General features: G+C 43.5%; 1 protein-coding gene across 5 annotated transcripts in view; it reads right to left on the bottom strand.

Moving 5' to 3' along the window:
- Nucleotides 1–25,711, bottom strand: part of kcnab1a (potassium voltage-gated channel subfamily A regulatory beta subunit 1a) — a 108,058-nt gene that overhangs the window by 62,688 nt on the left and 19,659 nt on the right. Inside the window, exon 1 of one of the 5 annotated variants that reach the window (XM_056440701.1) lies at nucleotides 12,710–13,303. The exons of the other annotated variants lie outside the window; for them this stretch is intronic. Coding sequence (XP_056296676.1) covers nucleotides 12,710–12,918 — 209 coding nt within the window. The 5' untranslated portion in view covers nucleotides 12,919–13,303. Of the gene's footprint in view, nucleotides 1–12,709; nucleotides 13,304–25,711 lie in introns of those variants that run through there. 5 annotated transcript variants of the gene reach the window in all.

The raw sequence follows: 25,711 nt of genomic DNA, 5'->3' as shown, positions 1-25,711 counted from the left end.
ATAACAATGGGCTCCTCCACCCTCCCCTCTCTCTGTGACGACTGACCAGGTGAGAAGACAGCTGGAGAAACTACTCCAGCGCAGAGCTGAAGGTCCTGATGGCATCAGCCCCAGGGTCCTAAAGACCTGCGCCACCCAGCTGTCTGGTGTCCTGCAGCGCCTCTTCAACCTCAGCCTGAGGCAGGGGGAGGTCCCGGTGCTGTGGAAGACGTCGTGCCTGGTCCCCGTCCCAAAGACGTCAACACCATCTGGCCTCAACGACGACCGACCGGTCGCCCTCACCTCCCATGTGATGAAGGTGCTGGAGAGGCTGGTCTTGGCCCACCTCCGGCCGCAGGTGAAATCGTCGCTGGACCCTCTGCAATTTGCTTACCAGCCTCATGTGGGAGTGGACGACGCCATCATCTACCTGCTGCAACGAGCTCAGTCGCACCTGGATGGAACCGGTGTCTCTGTGAGAGTCACTTTCTTTGACTTCTCCAGTGCATTTAACACCATCCAGCCGCTGCTGCTGAGTGAGAAGCTGCGGGTGGTCGGTGTCGACGCGTCCACCATCTCCTGGATCACTGACTACCTCACAGGCAGACCACAGTTTGTCAGAATGGGGCGTGTGCTGTCTGGAACGGTGGTCAGTGATGTTGGAGCCCCACAGGGAACTGTTCTGTCTCCCTTCCTCTTCACCCTGTACACCAGTGACTTCCAGTACAACACGGAGTCATGCCATCTGCAGAAGTACTCTGATGATTCTGCAGTGGTCGGGTGTATTAGGGATGGACGGGAGGAGGAGTACAGGGCAGTGGTGAGCGACTTTGTAAAGTGGGCCGGGGAGAATCACCTGCGGCTGAACGTGGCCAAGACCAGAGAGATGGTGGTGGACTTCAGGAGGAAGGCGACAGCTCCTACACCTCTGAGTGTCCTGGGAGTGGACGTGGACATGGTGGAGGAGTACAAGTACCTGGGCGTCTCCATCGACAGCCGACTGAACTGGAAGGCCAACATCAACGCTGTGTACAAGAAGGGGATGAGTCGACTCTTTTTCCTGAGAAAGCTTCGATCCTTCAACGTGTGCAGCAAGATGCTGGAGTTATTCTACCAGTCGGTTGTCGCCAGTGTACTGCACTTTGCCATTGTCTGCTGGGGGAGCAGCATCGGAGCTGGTGACACCAGCCGTCTCAACAAACTGGTTAGGAAGGCTGGCTCCATCATCGGCTGCCAGCTGGAGCACCTGGAACAGGTGGTGGAGAGGAGGACGTTGAAGAAACTTGTGTCCATATTGGACAACCCGGACCACCCTCTCCACCACCTCCTACAGGGACAGAGGAGGACTTTCTCCAGACGTCTCCTCACGCTCCGCTGCCACAAGTACAGATACAGGAGAACATTCCTGCCGACGGCTATGAGGCTCTATAACAGATCACCTCTTGCCAGATCATAGTGTTGATCTGCACTTCACACATCTCATTTGTTTGCACTACACACATACACACACATTGCATTTCATTAGCTCTGCACTCATACACACACTTTGCTTTTTGCACTCTGTCTATATTTAATATTTTGTGTATTTGATTTGTCAGTGTTGTTGTGTGTTGTGTATGCATGTATGTTGTATATTTACATATATATTTTGTTTTGTATTTTACTTTTATTTTACTTGTATACTTCTATATCTTTCATCCCTGTTTCTTACATTTTGTGTTTTGTTTTTACTCTTGTGTGTTGCTGCTACTGTCACGACAAATTTCCCCTTGGGGATTAATAAAGTATATATCTATCTATCTATCTATCTATCTATCGAGTGCCCGTTCTAGTTTTATATATGTAGACATGATTACTGTTGCTTCAAGAAATTTCCCCCCCAAGGTTGAATAAAGTAATATTATATCTTAAAAGTGTGTTGAAGGCTTAATCACCAACTTCAGAAGACATCTGGGAGGGAAAGTTTCTTTCTGAGGAAAGAGGACTGCTCTTTCATCAAGATTGTGGTAAGCACTTTGAAACAGAGTAAAATCCCTAATTTACTCTAATTTGTCTGAACAATGCCCATTTCTCTTTGTTTTGCTCCCTTTCTTCCATCCTGTTGGGCAGCTCAAGAGGGAGACACATTAGCAACACATTTAATGATGCTCAATTTCATTTGCTGGCTCCGCACTCCGTTTGAGTCACTCAGCTGCCACGCCATGGACCCAACCTGATGAGCGATCCTCGCACTTTCTTTGAATTAAAAGTGAGTGAAGAAAGCACCGAGAGCATTTAAATGAGGACGACTCCATCATCCTCAACTCTAACGTCAGAGAAAGCCGTGCTCTCCCAGCTGCACGTGCCCGACTCCACCTGCAGGTGGATCACAGACTTCCTGACCGACAGGAAGCAGCACGTGAGGCTGGACACGTCTCAGGCTCAGGGACCACCACCCGGGGTTCCCCCAAGGCTGTTTCTCTCCCTCTGCTTTCTCCCGACACCACCCTCATTTGACTCATCTCTGGCGGGACGAGACCGCCACAGGTGGGAGACTGACCACCTGGTGACCTGTGCAGCCAGAACAACCTGGAGCTCAACGCCTGAAGACAGTGGAGATGGTTGTGGATTTCAGGAGGAATGCAGCCCCACCCGCCACTCTCATCCTGTGAGACTCCCCGTGAGTCCTCCTCCCTGGGCTCCATCATCTCCCAGGATCGTGGGAGCTCATCGGCTCCATCTCCAAGAAGGCCCAGCAGAGGATGTTCTTCCTGAGGCAGCTGTCAAATTCATTGCAGGGAAGATGATGGTACAGTTCTACTGGCCATCTGTCCATCATCTGCTCCTCCATCACCGTCTGGCACCCTGCAGGAGAGGGTTATCGGCTGCTCTGCCTTCCTCCAGGTCCTGTTCACTTCCCTTTTCTGTCACCCCAGGGTTATTTGGGAGTTCCCTCCTCCTCCCTCCTTGCGTTGATTGTTGTTTGTCATGTCCAAATGTTGCACCTTCCACCAAAAAAAATTCCTCGTTTGTTTGTGAAAACATTCATTCTTTGGCAATAAACCTGTTTCTGATCAGAGGAGCGGTAACGCCAACAACTACAAAATGACAGACAGTGTTATTGTTTTATCTTTATTCTCACGGTAACTTCAGCTGCCACCGACCAAACAAAATATTTAATTCAGCTATGCACACAGAGGTATTAGTCATCATTATGAATTGATGCCACATACCAGATGAAAAGGTTCAAACCATTTTCAGCTGCAGACCCATCACTATAATTCAAATTTCTATCGGTGTCTTTCCGGACGCCCAAGGACACGGCAACTGTTCACAGACAAACTGACAACCACAGACGACCACTGTTTGTTATTCTGCCTCCAGTTGTGTAGTGGACAATATAAAAGTCCCCTGTCGGGATTTAACGTGCAAATCATTCATAGATTCGACACTCTTCTCTTAACCTCCGAGGGAACACCTGTGGGAGTTTCTCCTTCGGCATCAACACAGTTTAACCCACGTCAAATCTCTCAAAGTCCCCACAGCCCTGATGTTTGTGAGCCACAGGATGTAAAAAGGTAGGTGGCAGGTATATGATGATAGGTTTGCCTTCTTAAAATGACGCTTATTTTCTAGATTCTTATTTACTTACAACCTAAATCATGACAATAAAAAAACAATGACCGTCTACTCTTTGACCCTAAATCACTGTTCATGCATTCATGACATCTTTTAAATCCCATCATTCCTGTCACTCTTTAGTTCAGTTTTAGTTGAGCCCCAAAGGATTAAAGTATTTTTTTTATGTGTGTGCCCGCGCCTCTAAATTGAATGATGGCATGACAAACCAAGGACATGATTACCATAGCAACAAGCAGCAATAATGTGATGGTTAGGGCCGCTGAGCAAGAATTTGAGCAAGAATTTCTTCCCTTAAATATTATCATCTCACATGCTATCCGCTTTTATTGTTATTGTTCTTAAAAAGCTACGTGAAAATAAACAGCTGTCATCTTTCTATAACAAATGCGAACTGTGCGAGTATGTTCACACAATGCTAAAAAAAAATACTTGATAATAAAATTACAACTAAAAGGTGGAGGTCTTTCACATAAAATGTCTGTCAAATGAAGGTGCGATAAGAATATCACACACACATACACACAAACACACGCACACTTTAACAGCGGTTGCTAATCTCTTGCAGTAGCTGATCGACAACCACCTTTTTCGTTTGCGAGTGTTCCAATATTCACAAAGCATTCGTGCGTTTTCTTTATTTCAACACATGTTGAAATGTCACGTGGAATGGTTTTTCTTTCATTACCTTTTTCCCTCCACATATTTGCACTAAACACATTTTTTCAGATGTACCAGGCTCTGTTTTATTTCTTACCGCCAACTTCCAACTGATTTTCTTTATATTTGGCTTTTGCTGTGTTTCCGCTGCTCTGTGTGTTTCAGAGTCACACGGCTCTGGCCTTGACTGCTGCAAGCCGTTAGATGCCTCCCAACTCCCACACTGGCTGCCTCGCTTTTCTCTCTCTATTGAAAAAACTAAAAACACAGCGGCAGTATTAGCCGCCATGAAGGAAAATATTGTGTGTGAGACCACCTCTCGGATAACTCGCCACCCAAACAGCCACACTCTAATCTGCACATTATTAAAGCATACTGTACCCAAACATGTACACACAAGATTCTCAGTCTGCATATTCTGTCAACATGTGAAAAGGTGATCAGAACAGAGCCACTTGAAAGCTGGTAGGTCTAAATACAAAACATACAGAAGAAGGAATACTATGTTTTGTTCAGAGGACTGTAGACTGTGCGGAACTGTTTAGACTTGAGTTGTAATTATACATAGCACAATCTTGGCAAATATCTTTGAGACAGATATCATTTGAATGGGAACTGTTAGGTTGTAGTGGATTTTATGTCCACTTGCACATGTAAATAAGGAAGTCTTATATATAATAATGCATATAGAAAGATAATTTACATAGTGATATTAAGGAGAAATATTCAGATTAATGTATTATAAAAGCATAGGTAAGTATGATCACTGTATTATATTTGTAACTGTAAGGTTGATTTATGGTGTTTTATTGTTATCATAACTATAGGATGTTGATGGTATGAATGAGATGGTTTTATTAAGGGAGAGGTGCGTTTCTCTCGAGATCGTGGCCGATTTCCTGTTAAGGCTCTTATTCTGAAAAGTCTAAAACAGGAAGCAGTAAGCGCTGTTATCTCTCAAGGCGTGCATCTTGGTCTCTTTGAAGTGCTGAGAGCAAGGAAGAGCTGAACATGAGAACAAGACACTATTTGAGAGCTTTAAGCTCACTGAATGGAGACTGTAAGTACCAATCTTATTTGTGAGACGTTAGATTGGTTGTCTGATTACCGGAGGTCGACAGAAACTGTTGGAGGCAAACTGTGGGCTGAAGGTCTGAAGAGACGTCGGAATGATGGCCATCAGCTGGGCTGTAGCAGCAACCAGGAATGTTAATGTTACAATAAAAACTCTTAAAATGCATCCCTGGTGTTGAAACTTCTTCCACAAACACTGAGTTCCATCCAGACTCTTTGGATACTCTTTCAGAACTGTAGTGTAATTGTTTTAAAAGCATCTGTGAAATGTGTGACTTTCGTCTAGTGTGTGTGTAACAGGTTAGAGAGTAGAGTGATGCACTCTTGAGCAGGTTAGAGCAGTGATGTCATGGTCTGTTGTGCTAACATTATTGTTCATAAATGACATGTGTATAAGTGTTTAGAAGACTACGGTGTTGACTACGATGTTGTTCTTGTGTTATTTATTTAGTTCTTTGTTGTGCAGGTTAAAATATAATAGAGTAAGGATGTAGAACTGATCTAAATAGCGACATTGCTTTAGTCTCCGCCCACATACCTCAGGGGAAATATCGATCTTTCTTTTCCTCACAACAGTTAAAACCTTTGCTGAGGAAGAGACAAATTCACTCTCGTGATTATTTATCCCCCCTTTTTAGGCATGTTGTTGATTATGAATGAAGTCAACATGTCGGTATGAATGTAAAATGTTTCCTGAGCAAGATGGTGGTCTGTTTTGGTTACTTAAGAGTTGAGTTAAGGGGGGGGGTGGAGGTGATTTTTTTTGTTTTTGTCTCCACACCACATCCACAATTGTTTGATGACACCTCAAAGCTTTTCTAACTACGGTCTTTTGATTGTTCTGACTGCAAATCTAAATAATAATAAACATTTTAAGAAAAAAGATCCTCTGAATAATTCAGTGATCAGGCCCTAATAATAGTAATAACAACTGTACATTATCATTATATATAATATGGTTAAAGTCATTCATGAACCAATGCTGAGCATTGAATCTGTTCCATGATTCTGTTCCATGAGTCTGTTCCTGTTCCATGACTCTGTTCCAGGAGCCTGTTCCTTCCATGTGTCCCATCAAAGATGTTTTATTGCGAAGATCACCACATCGCATGTTCTCCGTGTCTCACTCCAATCTCATAAACGCCAGCCGTCCAATGTACCCCCCCCCCCCCACCCCCCCACCCCAAAATAAAAACTCTTCGGATCTACACTATCCACGTGGATGACCTATTTTGATTTCAAAACGGCGAATTTCGAGTGAAGCCTGTTTGAGGCCAGGGCGTGTATGCAACTAAAGAACGTGTTTTAATGCCTCAAGTATTTCTGACAGGGGGGTTGTACTGACACACATGCTCAGTAACGATGTATTAATAGATGCATTATTAAGTTGAGCACAGCCTCATGCCTCCTAATGATCCCCTCTATCAATTATACCAACCTCTAGCTCCCCCTGCTCTTCCTTATTATCTGCAATATTCGTGCCCTGGGGGCACTTTCTATACGAGCGCCTACTGCCGACAGTAGTCCGACTCCAGCGAGGGTTCGGACTACTTTCACGAGAGCCATCTAAATCCACTTCCTCTCTTTCCTGTGGATCTCCTTTCACCCGTCTGACTGATGCAAATGTTGTTTACCGGGTGAAAGTAAAGGAAATCGTTATCAATCGAATAAGCTCCCCGCACAGTGCAATCGGAGTGACGGCAGGAGGCTTGAGGGGTTCAGAAAATAGCCCATGAGCCTTTTGTTTCCGCCGTCCTGTCGGATAGATGCAAAGGGTTGAAGTTGAGAGCCTCTAAAAGGACGATCACCACAAACGATTGTGTTACAGAAGTGCTCGATATATGTTTTTACGTTCTTCAGAATCATTTCTACCAGCCAGTTTGACATATCAGTTCTCAAACTATATTATTCCTTTTAGGACAGGTTTGTCGAGAAGCAAACCCGTCCTCGCTTGTCACGCCTTCACTGACAACGCGGCGCCAGATGGTGTGCACAACCCGGAGTTCACTTCCTGAAACGGAGAGACGGAGGAGGACGTAGAGACTATATCTCATCCCGTACCATCTGTCCAAAAGAAGGGGACAATAGAGCGCGAGTGATTAACACACACACACACACACACACACACACACACACACACACACACACACACACACACACACACACACACACACACACACACACACACACACACACACACACACTCCTATTGTTCCAATAGAACTGTGAGTGGAAACTCTATCCCGTCCTCATCTATTGTCAGAGGCAATTTCCACCATCATTCCTCCGCCTGCTGAAGACCGCTCTGGCATATGATGAGGCATCCTATAGAGGAAGCTGTGTATGGAGGGGAGTGTGTGTGTGTGTGTGTGTGTGTGTGTGTGTGTGTGTGTGTGTGTGTTCATTTGATAACACTGCCCACACTCTAATGCATTTTCCAAGAAAGGGAATTCAAATGAACCGATCAATTTGAATCTATTTCTGCACCGAGTCTGGAAAATGAAAGAGATAAAAAATATATATAACTTCAAACTATCATCATCAACTGTATGTTACATAAGAACCATAAGCATTACTTTCTATATCCCATTACCAAACTGACAGACCAGTAAAGTGTGCATCTTCTGGTAGGATCAACATGAGAAATGCCATCTTCAAAGTCTGGACATAATCCATATAGTATATGTTCTGTACATTATCTAAACTGTACTGAATACTGAAACATTCCTCATCACTGCCCGACATGTGGATACATTTAAGTGTATTATCTTATTTTCTCAAAGGTCTTTATACACTGGGCATGCCGAATAAATTATACAATAATATGAAATGCATCACCTGTGAATATGTCTACGGCTTTTGTGAAAAGTACGAATTTAAAACCTGGTTCTGGCTTTGTCAAGGTCAAAGAAATCAATTACACTTTCCTTTTTTTTTAATCAACCTCGTTTTCAAAATACTATTGCTTTTTTTCCCCCCCAAGTAATATTCTGTTTCTGTGTGAAAGTAGAAGAAAACAATGGTTTGAAAACATATAAGTGCAAATGAATGCAATGATTTAACACTACAGAATCCTGGCACACACAATAACACACATTCAGTGACCATCCGTCTCTAACCCTTTGTTTACTCGTTAGTAGGATAGCAGTAAACAATGTCATGAGTAGTACAGAGTAAACCCTGAACACTCCATACAACCGGGTTACAGCTTTGTCAACATACATCTCTACTATCCATCAAAGCATTTGTAAAATAGTGATCAAGATATTTGACTAATTTGCTCAACTTTAGAGCATCTGCTCCTTCAGATAACTGAAAAAGCAGAAACATGTCTTTTTTAGTCTCGCATTAGAATTAGAAACAAATGGCTTCTTTTATTTCTGGTGTGTAAAGGTCCTCAGATGAGAAGGTATTGACCTGACACAGTCGCTCGTAGTGGCAGCCAACATCCGGCCAAACTATCCAAACATACATTTCAGCTGTGACATGACGTGAGCCAAATCTTATTCAGGCCTCTGCTGTGTTCCTCCTCGACCCAAGAGCCTCTACAGATACTAACAGTCTGGAAGAGCCTCTACAGATACAGTCTGGAAGAGCCTCTACAGATACAGTCTGGAAGAGCCTCTACAGATACAGTCTGGAAGAGCCTCTACAGATACAGTCTGGAAGAGCCTCTACAGATACAGTCTGGAAGAGCCTCTACAGATACAGTCTGGACGAGCCTCTACAGATACAGTCTGGACGAGCCTCTACAGATACAAACAGTCTGGTCGAGCCTCTACAGATACAGTCTGTAAGAGCCTCTACAGATACAAACAGTCTGTAAGAGCCTCTACAGATACAAACAGTCTGTAAGAGCCTCTACAGATACAGTCTGGACGAGCCTCTACAGATACAAACAGTCTGGAAGAGCCTCTACAGATACAAACAGTCTGTAAGAGCCTCTACAGATACAAACAGTCTGTAAGAGCCTCTACAGATACAGTCTGGACGAGCCTCTACAGATACAGTCTGTAAGAGCCTCTACAGATACAAACAGTCTGGACGAGCCTCTACAGATACAGTCTGTAAGAGCCTCTACAGATTCAAACAGTCTGGACGAGCCTCTACAGATACAGTCTGTAAGAGCCTCTACAGATACAAACAGTCTGTAAGAGCCTCTACAGATACAGTCTGTAAGAGCCTCTACAGATACAGTCTGTAAGAGCCTCTACAGATACAAACAGTCTGTAAGAGCCTCTACAGATACAGTCTGGACGAGCCTCTACAGATACAAACAGTCTGTAAGAGCCTCTACAGATACAGTCTGTAAGAGCCTCTACAGATACAAACAGTCTGTAAGAGCCTCTACAGATACAGTCTGGACGAGCCTCTACAGATACAGTCTGTAAGAGCCTCTACAGATACAAACAGTCTGGACGAGCCTCTACAGATACAGTCTGTAAGAGCCTCTACAGATACAAACAGTCTGGACGAGCCTCTACAGATACAGTCTGTAAGAGCCTCTACAGATACAAACAGTCTGGACGAGCCGCTACAGATACTAACAGTCTGTTGGCATGAGATCAGGGGCGGAAACACTCACCAACTTCACCACATAGTGCTCGTCTTCCCAGGATATTAAATTCATGGTCCTCTCCTTTAGATATTACCTACAACTTTCACCTAATAGTCTGTGACTGACACGCGTCTAAAGTTGCTGTATTATCATGGCAGTGTCGGAACCGGTCAATAAACCGGTCAATAAACTCCATCATGAGAATCCTCAGTTATGGGCAGTTCTCCTCATGAAGCTGGATCAATTCTTCCCAGAAGGGCTGAGACTCAAATCAATCCATTCGAACAACAGCGGCATGCCATCCGGGTAGAGCGATGCGTCCGATCATTCAAACGCTCCGAGCATGTTTTCACGTTATTAGAATTGTTCTGTGGTCCGTTATAAGAAAAACAATAGAAGAGCAGACCTTGAAAACGACCTTTTGGGATTCCTCTAGCTCTACAGAACTGCATCACGGCCCACTTGCATTACGCATTGTCTAGACTGCTTGAGCGTCTAAACAATGCGTAATGCAAGTCCATTCTTACAACCGAGTCCACAATGTCCTGTTTTCTATTAGCCTTGAACAGGGTAGTGAATGTCCTCGCCGGGTGTTGCAGATCAAATTTATAATACTTGATAAAACATCACAACATAAAAAACGTATGCACTACCACTCAGGCATATGTTTGAAATGAATCATTGCAAAAGACATATTACGTGCTATATTCTGCTGATATTCAGTTTCTTACACCGTGCACTGGGCTGCCGTGTTCAATAATGAAGTAGTCGAGACTTATACTTATATTTCCATTTATAGCACAACACATAACACACTTGCAACAGGAGAACCAGTGTGCACGGTGAGAAGCCAATACTTTAACAAATAATTCCTAAATCAGAAGTAATCCAAGAGAGATAATAGAGAATTATGCCTCTGAGATCTCAACAGACATCTATCATAGGTTTTATTTATCCGTCATCATGGAAAAAACTAATCATTTTGTCAATGTTTTTACCATATGAAGAGCATGACAATCCTTCATTCAGTCTACAGAACTTTCTTGTGGCACCAGCTCCACGTTAGTCCTAAAACAACCCCTGTGTTGAGTTATATGAAATGCCTTCAAAAGAATGTTGACACCATGAAATACAAGTGTGCTGAGTACTTAAAAATATCTTCCGCCTGCAATCTGTCACTATCCACACACAAAACACGTCCACACACACGCACACACACCAACACACACACACACACACACAATTTCACAGTGACCGGCAGAGCTTGAAAAGAAACTAATGGCACCATATTTCTCTCCGTAAGATTCACAGCCTGAGGCCGTGATAGTGTCCAGCACACAAGTCAGCGCAGCAGCAGCACCGCTGAGGTCAAATCCGACTCAGACGCTCCGCCCACACGGCAGAGCCGTCTCACCAAACCAGGGAGCGAGGCGGAGGAAGACGGAGTTTGGACAAGTAGTGTCGAGGCGTGTGGGGGCGAAGCGGCAGAGCGCCGTTCCATTCACGGCAATTGAAAGCAATAGAATTTAAGTATTTGTAAGGAAGCAACGTTTTTCGAAAGAAGGAGGAAGGTTTAACATTTGAGAGAGAGAGACACACACACAGGATAGTGTGTACGTGAACTGTGAGGAGAGACATGCGTGTCTTCTCTTGTCGTTCACCCGTTTGCAATTATATATTTCATTTAGTCTGCATGCTTTTACGTCGCGTCTCTGACATGTTTTTAATCTGTCCATTTTGACATTGTTCTCCCTTATTTTATTTGCTTTGTCTGTAGATTGTATTTGTAATCTTATGTTTTGAGGTTTGTTCTTCACATCAGCATCATTGGGACTACATATGAAAAATAGCCTCTTGGCTAACTCTGGCACATTCACTGAAATGTTTGTATCAATGTGCACTGTCCCTTATTAAATAAACCCAGTTAAAAAAGAAGTGGAGGAGGAGACGTGATGACAGAGAACCGTCGGTAAACTCTCACCAGGTGGCAGACGGCATGTGTTCGTACAACCTGCCAGGTTTGCTCGTGACATATAGAAGTGAATGAGCAGCTTCTGTACGACTTCCTGGTAAGTCTTTGAAATGTGCAGCTCACTAAAAACATATCGGGCTCGGCAGAAGATGCTTCAGACGGTGCTGGCAAGAGTGGCTTTATGAGATGCCGCAACAGGACGGCAACAAAAGCCACGCGAGAGAGGATTTCAAGGCAGAACGGTGGACTTCTGCGGCTCTCAGTGAGGCGGCGAGTTATCAGATATTTGAACAAGATTTAAAGTTCTCTCATTTACATGCGACGATTCTTAAAAAGCACCACATCACAAATTTCTGTGAATGTCTGTTGAAATAAGTGTTACGATACAAATAAAGATACGTCTCTGCTTCTAATATTAATACTTTAATTAATTAAAGTATTAATATTAGAATTCCATGGCGTAACAATAATTAATTATTGCCCAGTCAAAACAAAGTGTCTTTCCAGGTAGTGTGTACTTCTTTGTCAGATTTTAAATAAACTTTGAACTCTGGGGGTAAAAAAAAGGTACAAAAGGAATTAAGTAGCATTCGGATGTACAAATTGTGTTGACAACTTAATTCTCATGAAATATTGAGCAGCATTATTAAAGAGTAATGAAGATGTAGCAGCTGGGATGGAGTGGACAAGAAAATAAATACAGAGAGAAACATGAGCAGCATGGCAGCACACACACACACACACACGAGGAGGAGGGGAAACAAGTACACCTAACAAACAGCAGCTTTTTTCAAGAAACACACCAAAGCCTGCACACAACTGACTGACACACACACACACACACACACCTGTACTTCATGCCCGTGTGTTTCCCCGTGGACTCCTTGAGGGAGATGTGCCGTGGGGTGAAGGAGCCGAAGCTGCGCGCGATGATGGCCACGGTGCGGAACTTGGCCCTGTCTTGGTTCACCACGTTGGGGCTGCTGCCGCTCTGCTTGCTGTGGTCCCCGTTGCCCCTCGTCAGGTTGTGGTCCGTGCAGGCGATGGACACCTGCATGGCTGAGCTTCGGTCGAGGGAGCGGAGCCCCGAGACGCAGAGGAGAAGTACAGATGGGACGGACGGAGCGCAGAGGGAGACCGCCGGGGACGCCTGGAGTCCGGAAGAGTCACGGTTCAGCGTCTCGTTTCCTTTAACCCCAAAACGGTGTTGGGAATCTCCTGCTTCTTTCGCAGCTCGTCTGTCTCAGAGATGGATCAAGTCTTCGGTTACTCACTTCCAAAACGCTCCATTTGCATCACTTTGTTCAGCGAGGCAAAATAAACCCGCCGAAGCTTTTGCTGCTTCTTTCTGTCACGTCAAGTCTTCCATTTAAAGTCTTCCCTTGAAGAAGAGAGGCGGCGGAACGGGTCAATCATCAAAAGCAGGAAAGGAACAAACGACTCTTAAGTTCTCGAGGGATCCCCGATTCATTTCCCCGCGGTCTTCCCTGCTCCTGCCGCTGACGCCGAGCTCGGGGGGGGGGGGGGGTTTCTGACTGCCGAATGACAAACGGAGGAGCTGGGGAGAGTGCGGAGGGATGGCAGAGAGAAAGAGAGAAAGAGAGAGATGGAGAGGCAGCCCAGGCGCTCTGCTCTCCCTGGTCTGCCTGTGGGAAGAGAGGGAGAGAGAGCATGAGAGAGGAGGAGAAAGAGGAGGAGGAGGAGGGGACAGGAGGAAATGAGGGGAGGGAGTCACTCTCAGGTCCACCAGCACACCTCTGCCATCAGCACTCCTCCTCTCCTCGCTCTTCTTCACCCTCTCCGGACGATGTTAAGGCGTATCAGTCATGAGCCTGTGTGCCACAGTTCCCCCCCCTCTTTCACTCCTCTCTCTCCTTCTCCGATATGTATTCTCATTCGGAAAGCTCCGCTCTTCTTTTTCTTCCTGTCGTTTTTGTTCGTCTCAGCAGGGGAGCTACTTCGCCGATGGCACACCTTCAGGGAACTGAGAGGCACGTCGTGCAACACACACACTCTCCCTTTCTCTCTCTCTGTAGTGCCCACTCGACCGGTCTCACTCAACTACTCACTCACGTGCACCTTTGAAGTATTCTGCCGTTCTTCTGAACCAATCTTTTCCATAATTACCTTTTATTCCCTCTGCACAGTATTCTCGGTATGGTATTATGTTGTCCTCTTCTTTCCCCATGTGTCTGTTTGTCCTTCTCTCACTCTCTCCCTCTCTTTTCTGGACGAATAGACAGTCAACAAATATCGGTTGTCTCCAGGTCTTTTAGTACTGCCGCTTAAACGGAGCCACATTTTGGCCCTTTACTTTAAAATCCATTCTATATTGACAGCCAGCCAGCCTGTACAGTACACTGTAATTGGTGAATGTAATTAGTGATCTTCAAGTGCCCTCACATCGTTTTCTGTATCTGCACACATGCAAACATTATGCAAAAGTCACACACACACACGCAAATCAAAGCAAACGAGAGGTGGCTGAACGGACACGATGGGGGAGGTGTACAGAGATTGTAATCAAGAAAAGGAAAAGGACTGAAAGCAGTTTTCTGAGTCGTCACCGAGCTGAGAAGAGTGTTAGTGTTCGATTACCGTTCTTCCAAGTGTCTGCCTTCATATGTGCATGTTTACAGAGAATGGTGTTTATGTTGTGTGCGTTCCAGTCGTTCGACAAGGGGGCGTCAAACGGAGGTAAATGGAGCATTTTGCTGCAGGGTGCTCTCTCGGCGTGTGGGCACAGCGGAGGGGCACGTGGGGCGTCACTGCCGTGCTTATTCAAATGTGCAAGTGTACGGACAGAAGGAACTAACAATTTAAGTGTCTGCACATAGAGCTGCAACCGAGTATTTTAATAATCGATTAATCTGTTGATTAATTTATCGATTAAAAAAAACATTAATTTCCAACCCTTTCTTCAAAAACATTAACTCAGTCATTCGCGTCGGTGAGGGCTTTCTATCCGTTAATGCTAAAAAAATTGTAAAAAAGGTGATAATTTCCTTCATCCCGGATTAGGGATCCTACTATTTGAATAATCGATTTTGATTGATTCGTTGTCACAGCCCTATCTGCACAATGTGGCAGGTGTCTTGGCTGCCTTGGGCTCGGTGATGAATCATCAGTCAACCCACTGCACTGTGACTGACGCCGCTTCCCCGGTTTCCCCCACCAACATCAGGATCGCCCAGCACACACAGAGATTTCGTTTGATGACATCTTTTATTTGTCAGCACACACACCGAGCAGACCGCAACACTGTGCCTCTGCTCACTCTTCCCGCTCCACTCTCCACTGGGAGCTTTTATGAGCGCGGCCTCGGCTGCTGACTGATTGCCAATCACCAGCAGCCGAGGCCAAATTAGAGACAGCTGCCATACCCAACTATGCAAAAAAAAAAAAATAATCCCAAAACAGTATTGTTTATGTCTGCAGATGGTTTGGTTTGTTTGTGTGGATCTCTTAATTGTCATCAGACACTTTTACTGTCACAACTGATAAATATACTGTTTATTGTTAGAGACAAGGGAAAAGGCTGAACCGACAACAACTACGAGGAGAGAATAAAGTGGTAGATGCCACGGGAATATCATGTTTAATCTGGTTCTTCTCTCAAAATCGGCAATAAACTGGAGGTGGGAGGCGCAAAGCCAAGACCAAGGAATTCACTGGAGAAGATATTGCTACATTGAAATAAATATCTGAACTCTTTGGCTCTTCACACAAACAATGTGAGCCACATGTTCGTTAGGTGAGTTGAGTCGACACGAGAACATCAGAGCCCGACATCAGTCCTGCGTATTGTTTAAAAGTGCAGACACAATACAATTAGCCCAGTAACAATACTTTTTAGGACACAATACTTCCAGGACAATATGTGTTTCATAGAAAGGAATATATACCTTTTACAGACTATGCTTTTGTCAGTTGGTTGAAATGATCCCTTGAATCTTCGTCTAGAACCACCATCTCTTTGAGGTGGACATATGGAATGAAATGTCTCTTTAACTACTTGATAAATTATTATAACATTTGGTTCACTACACATGAATCGGCTAACATTGGCAAAAATGTGATTTTAAATCAAGTAATCTCTAACTAGCCAGACATTCAATACTTTCGGACCATTTGAGCACGGTGCTACCGAACACTATGTGGTCAGTGCCATGAAATGATGAAGTTCGATACCGAGCCAAACTCAACCGTCTCCAAATATATTTGAAGCAGCAAAGTGCTTAAGATGCATCAGTCGAGACTGTAGCAGGTGTTATCAATACAGGGGAAAGAACTGCAGGTAAAAGAAACAGATGTATACCGTCTATGAATAAGAGATAATAAATGCATCCATGCAACTAAACCTATAATAAGAGCTCCTCCAGCTCAATCGATCTAGTCTAAAAAAGGCTTTGGAATCGCTCAATAAAAGTAATTTGGGGTGAAGTGAATTATGGAGGCCAGGGCAAGAACTCCCTGTTGAGGAATTTATTATATTTTATTAAAAGAACTGGGAATAGGCCATTGTTTTAAACTGCTCATTCATTTCTTTTTAACAGCACAGAAGCTCATTGTTTCATCATCTTCAAACCAAACTTTTCCCAGGCTAAAATGTCAAACATTGAAATCAAACAATCCGATGACATGCAGTGTAATATGAATATTGTAATATGTTGTGTTTATTGTTCACGGTATCCTCTATATTTCCATGGAGATCTTCAGACGGCATGTTTTCTGACACAAGTCCTTCATAAATGAACTCTTCATATCACCCCATGCCCTCCCATCCAATCTTCCCCAACTTATTGTGAAGACGTACAGAGCCCCAGATCAATTTCATACCAAAGAGAAAATCCGTTCCTCAGCCCCTTTCCAGATCGATTGCATCCCCATCCCCGTTCTCAGGGGAACAGCAGGCTCCCAGGCACATGGAATTGGAGCTGGTGTAAACCCTCTTTCCTCTAACGAGGAGCACAAAACTGCCGAGTGAAAAAGGGCTGTGGTTGCAGACTGCGTCTCTGTCCAGGAGTGTGTGCAACTCGTCGGCCTCCATCCATCACTGTCAAAGCACCAAAGCTGCCGGATGAAATGTGAGTGTGTAAACATTTACAATACTTTGGTTTATGACCAAATACCTGCACAACTAATAACAATCCCATCAGCCTCAGCTTTACGTTGCATTGGGCGTCTAGACAGCAACATGTTGGCTGAGCAGAGCGTCGGCATGTTGCCATTATTATAGGGGACATGTTATCATGTTCCCATCAGTATTGCACTCAGTCTAACAGAGCCACAAGCACACACTTACTTTCTTTACAGTTTGGGTCAAACCATTTGTTTGAATGTCTGAGCTTTGGAAACGTTGGCTTTTTCTCCTAATGCCTTTTCAATACTCAACGATTGTTTACGCTTTTGTTGGTCTTTGCTTTGTTTAAACACACTAATGGAAACAATACTGATCGGCGCCGATCCATATCGGCCGATATTCCCATTATCGGTTTTGATCGGCGTTCTCAAAACGGCTGATCAAAACGGCCGATCAGATGACGTAACATCTGCGAGAAAATCTATCAGAGACGTTTCAATCGCGGCGCATCGGAGACAATGCGCCCGGCGAGGGCCGCAGAGTGAGAGGTCCACGAGGGGATCCTCACCACCGAGCGGCGTCCCCGTCCCCCGAGTTGAATCTCTGGGTCGACTCAGCCGACTCTCACATGTCTGCCCCTAGAGACTGATGCTCACGGTAAACACATTCGATCGGGAGCGCGCGAGGGTTTTGATAAAGTTAGCGGAAGGATTTAAGTGACAACATCCGGTTTTGCAAAGTTAGCGGAAAGAACCACGTGAAACAACATCCGTTTTTCAAAATAAGATGTCGACAAATCATACACTAACATATAAAAGTAAACAATGAACTGATTTTGTATCTTTATAGATCGTTTGAGATTTAGCTTAAATTATGCTAACATTAAAACATTTTTACTGTACCAAGGAAGAGTTTATAAAAATAAGTCAGACTTTTGTATGTTTAACCCTTGTGTTGCCTTAGGGTCATTTTGACCCGAATCAATATTACACCCTCCCCCCGCCTATGGGTCATTTTGACCCGATTCAATGTTTCGCCCTCCTGTTACCTTTATATTTACTAACATATTTTACCCTTTGGGTTCAATTTGACGCCAGCAATTAAAACCTCGAGAAAATTATTAGAATTAATATTGTTTTCCAAGTTTAAGTGTGAGGCACTTTATGTTTGTTTGTTGACTACCGAAAGAACACCGACATTAAACATTGAATGGGGTCAAATTAATCCTAAAGCGGGGGGAGGGTGTAATATTGATTCGGGTCAAAATGACCCTAAGGCAACACAAGGGTTAAAAAAAGTCCTGTATATAGATTTCCCCAAGAGTTCCAGGAAATGAATAATGCAGATGTGTTCCATACATATCTGAAATCCCCTACAATAGCAATCAAATTTTAATGTATCAATTAGGACATTTTTCAAAGTAAAAGTCCTAAATGTTTAAAGAAATCGGTAATTTCTTTAATGTTTGAGGTGCTTTATATATGTATTTCCTCATAGTCCTAGGCAATAATGCTACACAATAAATAGAATGCTTCAATCGACACCGTGATCGGTGATCGGTATTATCGGTGATCGGCAGATACTGATTTCAGTGATCGTGATCGGCACAAAAAACCTGATCGGTGCATCTCTACTATATTTACTATAATCATGTTATTTTGGGGCTGGCGAGAACCTTTCGGGGCCCGTATTTTGTAAAATCCTCTGAACACTTGTTAAACTTCCTGAGAAATCGCATGAGTTATGTGTAGATAGATAGATAGATAGATATATACTTTATTAATCCCCATTTGGATTTTGTAGAGCCACAACACACACAAAAAAAAAAAAAAAAAAAAAATAAAAATATAAAAAGGGGTAGATCTGGCAAGAGGTGAACTGGTTGTGAGCCCTCTACAGCACGCGCGAATGTTCTCTTCTGTATCTCCTGTCCTTGCGCGGAGCGTGAGGAGATGGGGAAAGTAAGTCTCTGTCCCTGTAGGAGGTGGTGGAGAGGGTGGTCCGGGTTGTCCAATATGGACACCAGTTTCATTGACACATTCTTGTCTCAATTGTATACATCTCATTCGAAGCGTGTGAATAGGAGTTCGGCATAATTTCACCCGACACATTGCACATCATTTAGTTACGACTGAAACGCATCTGACAGATGCAGCATTTAAGAGCCTTAAAAGTCTATATTTCCAACATAACAAGACAAATTCACTAAAGCGTGAATCCACATGGACACGTACTTAGTTTTTCTGAAATGACTTGACGTACCACACATTTATTGCCGTTTCCCAATAAAGAAAGCTCAATTCCAGCACCGATCAATATTAGAATCCTTGTTTATTAGAAGTTTTAAAGCCACTCTGCAGCTCACAGAAAAGAAAAGTCGAGCTCAGAGAGCATTTGATAAACTCTACAGGACTGTCTCAGAAAATTAGAATATTGTTTGTCACAGCACCTCTCCTGTGCTTCTCATGACTGATGAGTGTTGATACTAGAAGTCCTCCAGCGTGCTTGTATTCTGCAACAGCTCCTGCATCTTCTCAAACAAGGGGATGTGTCACTCATCATGTACACTGCCTTCCATTTTCCTGAGGCTCTACTGCAAGTGAACTTTTGACTGCAGCAGCTGGATTGCCTGAAGTAAAATGCCATTTAACATGTGTTGTAAATACAATACACAAACCCTCACATGTCTTTTGAATTTCTCTTGTATTGGACCATTGAATTATAGCAAAAGAAACACATAACTGATGTGATAGACCACAGCTACATAGCCTGGGTTTTCTGGCTCTGGTCTACCAGACTTACACCAGCCACTGGCGGCATCTAAAAACAATACTGTGTGGGTTTAAAATGCACGCGCCCCTATTTTTCTGATCCATTATTCTGGTTGCATGTATTTTAAGCTCTTTTCAACCTTTTTTTTGATCATCATCTTTATTTTGTTTTTGTTTTCCCAACAGCTGCCCCACAAGCAGTGATGACACACTCATAACTCAGTGTAAGGGAGCTACTGTGTCCTACTTTTGCACCTGTGTGTGTGTGAGTTTTTTCTACCCTCAAGCTTTGTCAGCAAAAGCCAACACACTACATTTCGAAATCCACTTGAGATGCCTAACACTATCTGTGTCTCTGTCCAGTGATGAACAGTGCTTGGACAGTGATTAACCTCGGTCAATCCGACCTGACCCCACGCTGATGTGGACATTATTTCTAGGACACACATGATGCTCACAATACAGATTTAGAGTGTACAATACACACACCTACATGTACATGCATGTAGACGCATGATGCATGTGGTGTCAGCATCCAAACATTTTCATATTCATTATAAAAATAGTGCATTTCAATGTCAGGTCAAAATTGATTATAGACCCATTCATTTACTAAACGTAAATAATCTAAATCTATCCCAGTTTATATCCTGGTGTAGTGTATTTAAAAACATTATCGAACAGGAAGTAAAGATGGTGCATTGCAGTGATGAGTGTTGGCTCTGAGGTCAGCCTGGTGTCAATCAAGGACCATGACAAACCAATGTGATGGGCCTCTAATCACTCCCTCTCACCACTGTGGCAGAGCTGTGAGCTCGTTTTCAGGGGAAGCTCATGTGAGCTTCATGAGGAAATGTGATTTTAATGAGCAACTTCCGAGCGTTATAGTTTAGTTTTCTTGGGTTAAAATTTTTTATTTTTAGTTAGTAAATATGTAATCATTTCAAACCCATTTAAATTGAACACAAGGCAACTGTGGAAGTACATATTGTATTTGTCGTTTGCAGGTGATGACATTTTAGAAGTGGATCACGAGAAGAACATTAAGGGCCAATTCAAACAAGAGGTCATAGTCTTCATGATTGCCTTTGGCCATCATCTCTTCATGGGAACGTACACGTCCTTTAGGTTGCATTTCTGCATCATAACAACTCTTTTTTAAATTTGTTTTACAAACAATGCGGTGGGTGAACTGTGTCGATTGCTCCTAAACAGTGGCATATGAGCAGATGAACATTTCTTTACAAAATATCCCGACTTGCTTTGCATAAAAGCCAGCGTGTCCATTATCCAGTGGCTGAGCACTGAGCTGTGTCACAGAGGAACAATGCCAGACCTCTTGCAGCTGCCACCAGCCCTCGAAGTATCAATATTACCCCTGAAAACTCAAACATATCTCCACCAGAACAAGAGAGTGCTCATTTATTAATTCAATTCAATTTATTTGTATAGCCCATTTTCACAAATGACAAATTTGTCTCAGAGTGACATCCCTGTCCCAGAACCTCACATCGGATCAGGAAAAACTCCCAAACAACCCTTCACGGGGGAAAAAGGGAAGAAGAGCAACAGAGGAGGATCCCCCTCCAAGATGGACAGGTGCAATAGATGCCATGTGTACTATAGTACATGACTCCACTTAATTATTGGCCAAATTAAGAGTTCCCCTTTAGTTGAGCTTATATTTAAGATTGTTTTGTGGATCTCTGGTCAGAAATAAGCCTTCCAAAAAACATGTCCCAATCCTTCCCAAACAACAGGGCGGTGCTGTGTTTCTCTTACTCAGTTTCTATTACACGTCTATGACTACAGATGAATCGGTTAACGTCAAAACAGTTGTTGTGTATTTTGTAACTTCGTTCACTTTGAACATCATTACCTATCACTCTATAAATTAAACTTTTTTTAATTCATGCAGACTTAGACCGACGGATATGATTTGACAACTTGTTTTACCACCATGAGCAAAAAGCTCAAACTATTAAAAATGGCAATGATATCAGTCGAAGCTGCAGCACGTTTACTTAATCCCAGTTTGTTAAAACATGTATTTTTAAATATGTATTTTGAGATCCCAAGTTGGTCACTATGGTAATATCTGTGCGTAGGGCCATATGAGCCAGTAGCATCATATATCTGGACTGAAATGTTTTGCAAGCACAAACAACAACCTCATTATAAGGTGCCTGGGAGCAAGGCACCGTGCTCTCACACTGCGCCAGGAGAGCCTCAGCAGTGCGGTGGTTGTGCTGAGAGTTGAACCTCTACTTCTGTGTGTGTGGCGTGGTGCGTGTGCCTGTGTGTGTCTGTGTGTGCCTCTTTGTGCCTGTGTGTGTGTGTCAGTGTGCCCACTGCAGCTCAAGTCATTGCTGTATCCATCCAGGACCACTGATGTAGATATCAATGTGTTGCAAGAGACCAATTACATATCCGTCTAGCCATCTATCTTTGTGTCCGCTCTATGAAGTGAATCTAAGAATAGTTTGGAGACGGTAGTAGGTAAGGCATAACTTCTCTGAAACTTTTGTGCATTGCGCCTAAATGCATGACATAATAAGGTCGATCTCAAACTCGCACCGTGTAATAAGCACGTACTCCCACGCCACCTGCGCCACAATTAGCCATTTGTTGCAGAGAGCAGCGTTGCCGGCTGCTGGAGAGTCTCCAGATATGGACACTTGATAGTGAAGAGTGGTAACAACGAGAGAGAAAATCGTCATCTCAGTAATAGCATTGCTATGGAAACAGTATGGAGGCGTTATGTGTGTGGGAAAAAGCAGCAATAAAATAACACCAGGTAAGAATAAAGCCAGACGGTATCTGGAGGAACGAAGGACACATGTATATTGGTTGCCTTGGAGAGGAGTAATGAAGAGAGTAATGAACCAGGATGTCAAAGACACTTTGATCTGCTACTGTACAACTTCCTCCTAAAGGGATGTTTCAGAGAGAGGTCACCAATTCAGGGAACTGCACTCATGCAGAGCTGAAGCCCAGAAAACTCCAATTTACCCTCCATTTTATTGTTTAAATTATGTTCATGACCTTCATGCCACTTCTCTAACATACCCCTTTCTTATAGACACACACACACACAAACACACACACATCTGTAATTGTTTCGTTTGTGTTGCAGGGAAAAAGAGTTTGTGAATTTGCTTTACTGAATCTGTATACGGTGTCACGGCGCTATTAGAGTGGACCTAAAAGCACGACTCAGACAGGAGTAACAAAGAATACTGTCTTTGGTTGGAAACAGGCTGGGTCAAAACCGGGAGATCAGTCGAAGAAGCAAACAAGTCCAAAAAGGGGCGGGGCAGAGAATCAGAGGTCAGAACAGGCAGGTCAGGAATATACTCTAATAACGCTGGAGAACTTGGCACGAAAACACAAGACAATCTGGCAGAGGACAAGTGGAAGTGAGGGAGCTAAATAGTGAGGGATTAATGAGGGGATGGGCTGCAGGTGAGAAGGGCGTGAGGACCAGGTGAAGGGAATGAGGGACTAACGAGGGAGTGATCAGAGGCAGGTGAGGGGAGTTGGATTGACGAGATGGGAAGCAGGATGAAAACAACTATTACAAAAAGGAAGGCGTGGAGCTAAACTGTTACATGCGGTGCCTGCATGTTTGAGCATATTTTAGACAATCCAGAAATCACAAAATTAGTCAGACATTTACATGTTTTTGTGCAAGAAAAACAATGTAATGAGACAACACTTGCTGCAATTTGCATAGCTGAGAGGTATGAGGTTTTTTGCACACAGACACATGGACATAAAGCAAAGGTCAGAGTTATGATTATGTACTGCTTCATCACCTTCATTCTCGGCACACTGAATGGCGCGTTAGTCTGTGGTTACAGTGCAGGTAGCTTCTTCGCTAGTACATATAGTATTGTAAACTTCTAAAAACCTTGTAAAAAAGTGCAATGTTAATAGTCTGTTTCTACAATATTTGGTTTCAATTTGTCTAAGATTAGGCAAAAAAGACAATATTGTTGATGGTCTTTAAACGAGTTTGTCAGCGGACAAAAATGTGTTGGACCAAATCCTAAAGAGAACCATAGAAAATGCTGGAATGGGGCGGTAGGGAGTTTTTGTGCCGCTCCTCATTAGCTGTATGAACATAGAAATTATGTGGAGAGCATCTGGATGAGCCAAGGCACGATATGGGGGAGGAAAGGTGAAAAAAGTCTTTAAGCTTTTTGGGCGTTAGTGATAACAATGGTCCAAAATGATGTGACATTACATAGTTTTCTTGCAAACCTCCTATTATATTTTATTTAAGAAATTCTTAATGTATGCTATAAATGATTGATAATACCTGCAGATATGTCTCCACTTTAAGCACTAACCTTACAACTCGGATACTAGAATGTAGTTGGATCTAGACATAAATAATGTACTCTAGCAGGGCTCCAGACGGCGACCAAATGGTCGCATTTTGCACCTAAAATTAGACACAGTGCGAGTACATTTTTCATCAACTCGCGCATGCGCGACCAGTAAATTAGCAGATTTTTTTTGTTTTGTTATTAAATATTTTTGTTGCTGACAAACTTGTTCTACACTTCAGCCCACTATAGTTAGTGGTAATGCCTGAATGACTGGTTTGCTAACCGACATTAACTCCAGAAGAAGACGAAAGGAGACGAAAACCGGTTATAGGCTAATGTGTGGAAAGAGGCGCATCGCAACGGAGACGATGCGCCCGGCGAGGGCCGCAGAGTGAGAGGTCCACGAGGGGATCCTCATGCACCGAGCGGCGTCCCCGTCCCCCGAGTTGAATCTCTGGGTCAACGCAGCCGACACTCACATGTCTGAGCCCCTAGAGACTGATGCTCACGCCAGTGGCGTCCCTAGGCTAAAAAACATCCGGGACTAAAGCCCCGGATGTTTTTTCATTAGCCCCGAATGTTTTCAACCAAAAAAAAAAAAAAGATTTGGTACACAAGTGGTTAACACCTCCAGGTCGCACGTGACGTCATTCACCCAAAACAGCGGAGTCAGGCTGGCAGCAGGCGCACGTAACAGCAAGCTGCTGTTGAGAGTGTTTCTATGTCTACAAATTTCGCTGCTTCACTCTTCTGGGCTAAACCCAGCGCCGCCGCTCCCATAACGCGCATCGCTCTGCCGTGATACGCGCCCACATCCGCGCACACAGGTGAGCACACCCCCCCCCCCCCGTCGACAACGCTCGCACTGGCTAAGCCCCGGATGTATCCAAATCCTAGAGACGCGCCTGGCTCACGCTAAACACATTCGATCGGGAGCGCGCGAGGGTTTTGATAAAGTTAGCGGAAGGATTTAAGTGACATCCGGTTTTGCAAAGTTAGCGGAAAGAACCACGTGAAACAACATCCGTTTTTCAAAATAAGATGTCGACAAATCATACACGAACATATAAAAGTAAACAATGAACTGATTTTGTATCTTTATAGATCGTTTCTGAGATTTAGCTTAAATTATGCTAACATTAAAACATTTTTACTGGACCAAGGAAGAGTTTATAAAAATTAGTCAGTCTTTTGTATGTTAAGAAAAGTCCTGTATATAGATTTTCCCAAGAGTTCCAGGAAATTAATGATGCAGATGTGTTCCATACATATCTGAAATCCCCTACAATAGCAATCAAACAATTTTAATGTATCAATTAGGACATTTTTCAAAGTAAAAGTCCTAAATGTTTAAAGAAATCAGTCATTTCTTTAATGTTTGAGTTGCTTTATATATGTATTTCCTCATAGTCCTCATAGCAATAATGCTACACAATAAATAGAATGCTTCAATCAACACCGTGATCGGTATTATCGGTGATCGGCAGATACTGATTTCAGTGATCGGCACCAAAAACCTGATCGGTGCATCTCTAGAAACCAACAAATGTTTTGATTGGCCACATCGAAGTGCAACATGCACATGCTCAAGGTATGTTTTCTCTTAAAATATGTTTAAACTCAATACAGTAACTTCTGAAGAGTTCTCTGTTGTGAATG

This window comes from Pseudoliparis swirei, chromosome 20 (assembly GCF_029220125.1).
Source record: "Pseudoliparis swirei isolate HS2019 ecotype Mariana Trench chromosome 20, NWPU_hadal_v1, whole genome shotgun sequence".
In the NCBI taxonomy this organism is placed as follows: Eukaryota; Metazoa; Chordata; class Actinopteri; order Perciformes; family Liparidae; genus Pseudoliparis; species Pseudoliparis swirei.
This window is presented reverse-complemented; position numbering and strand designations above follow the sequence as displayed.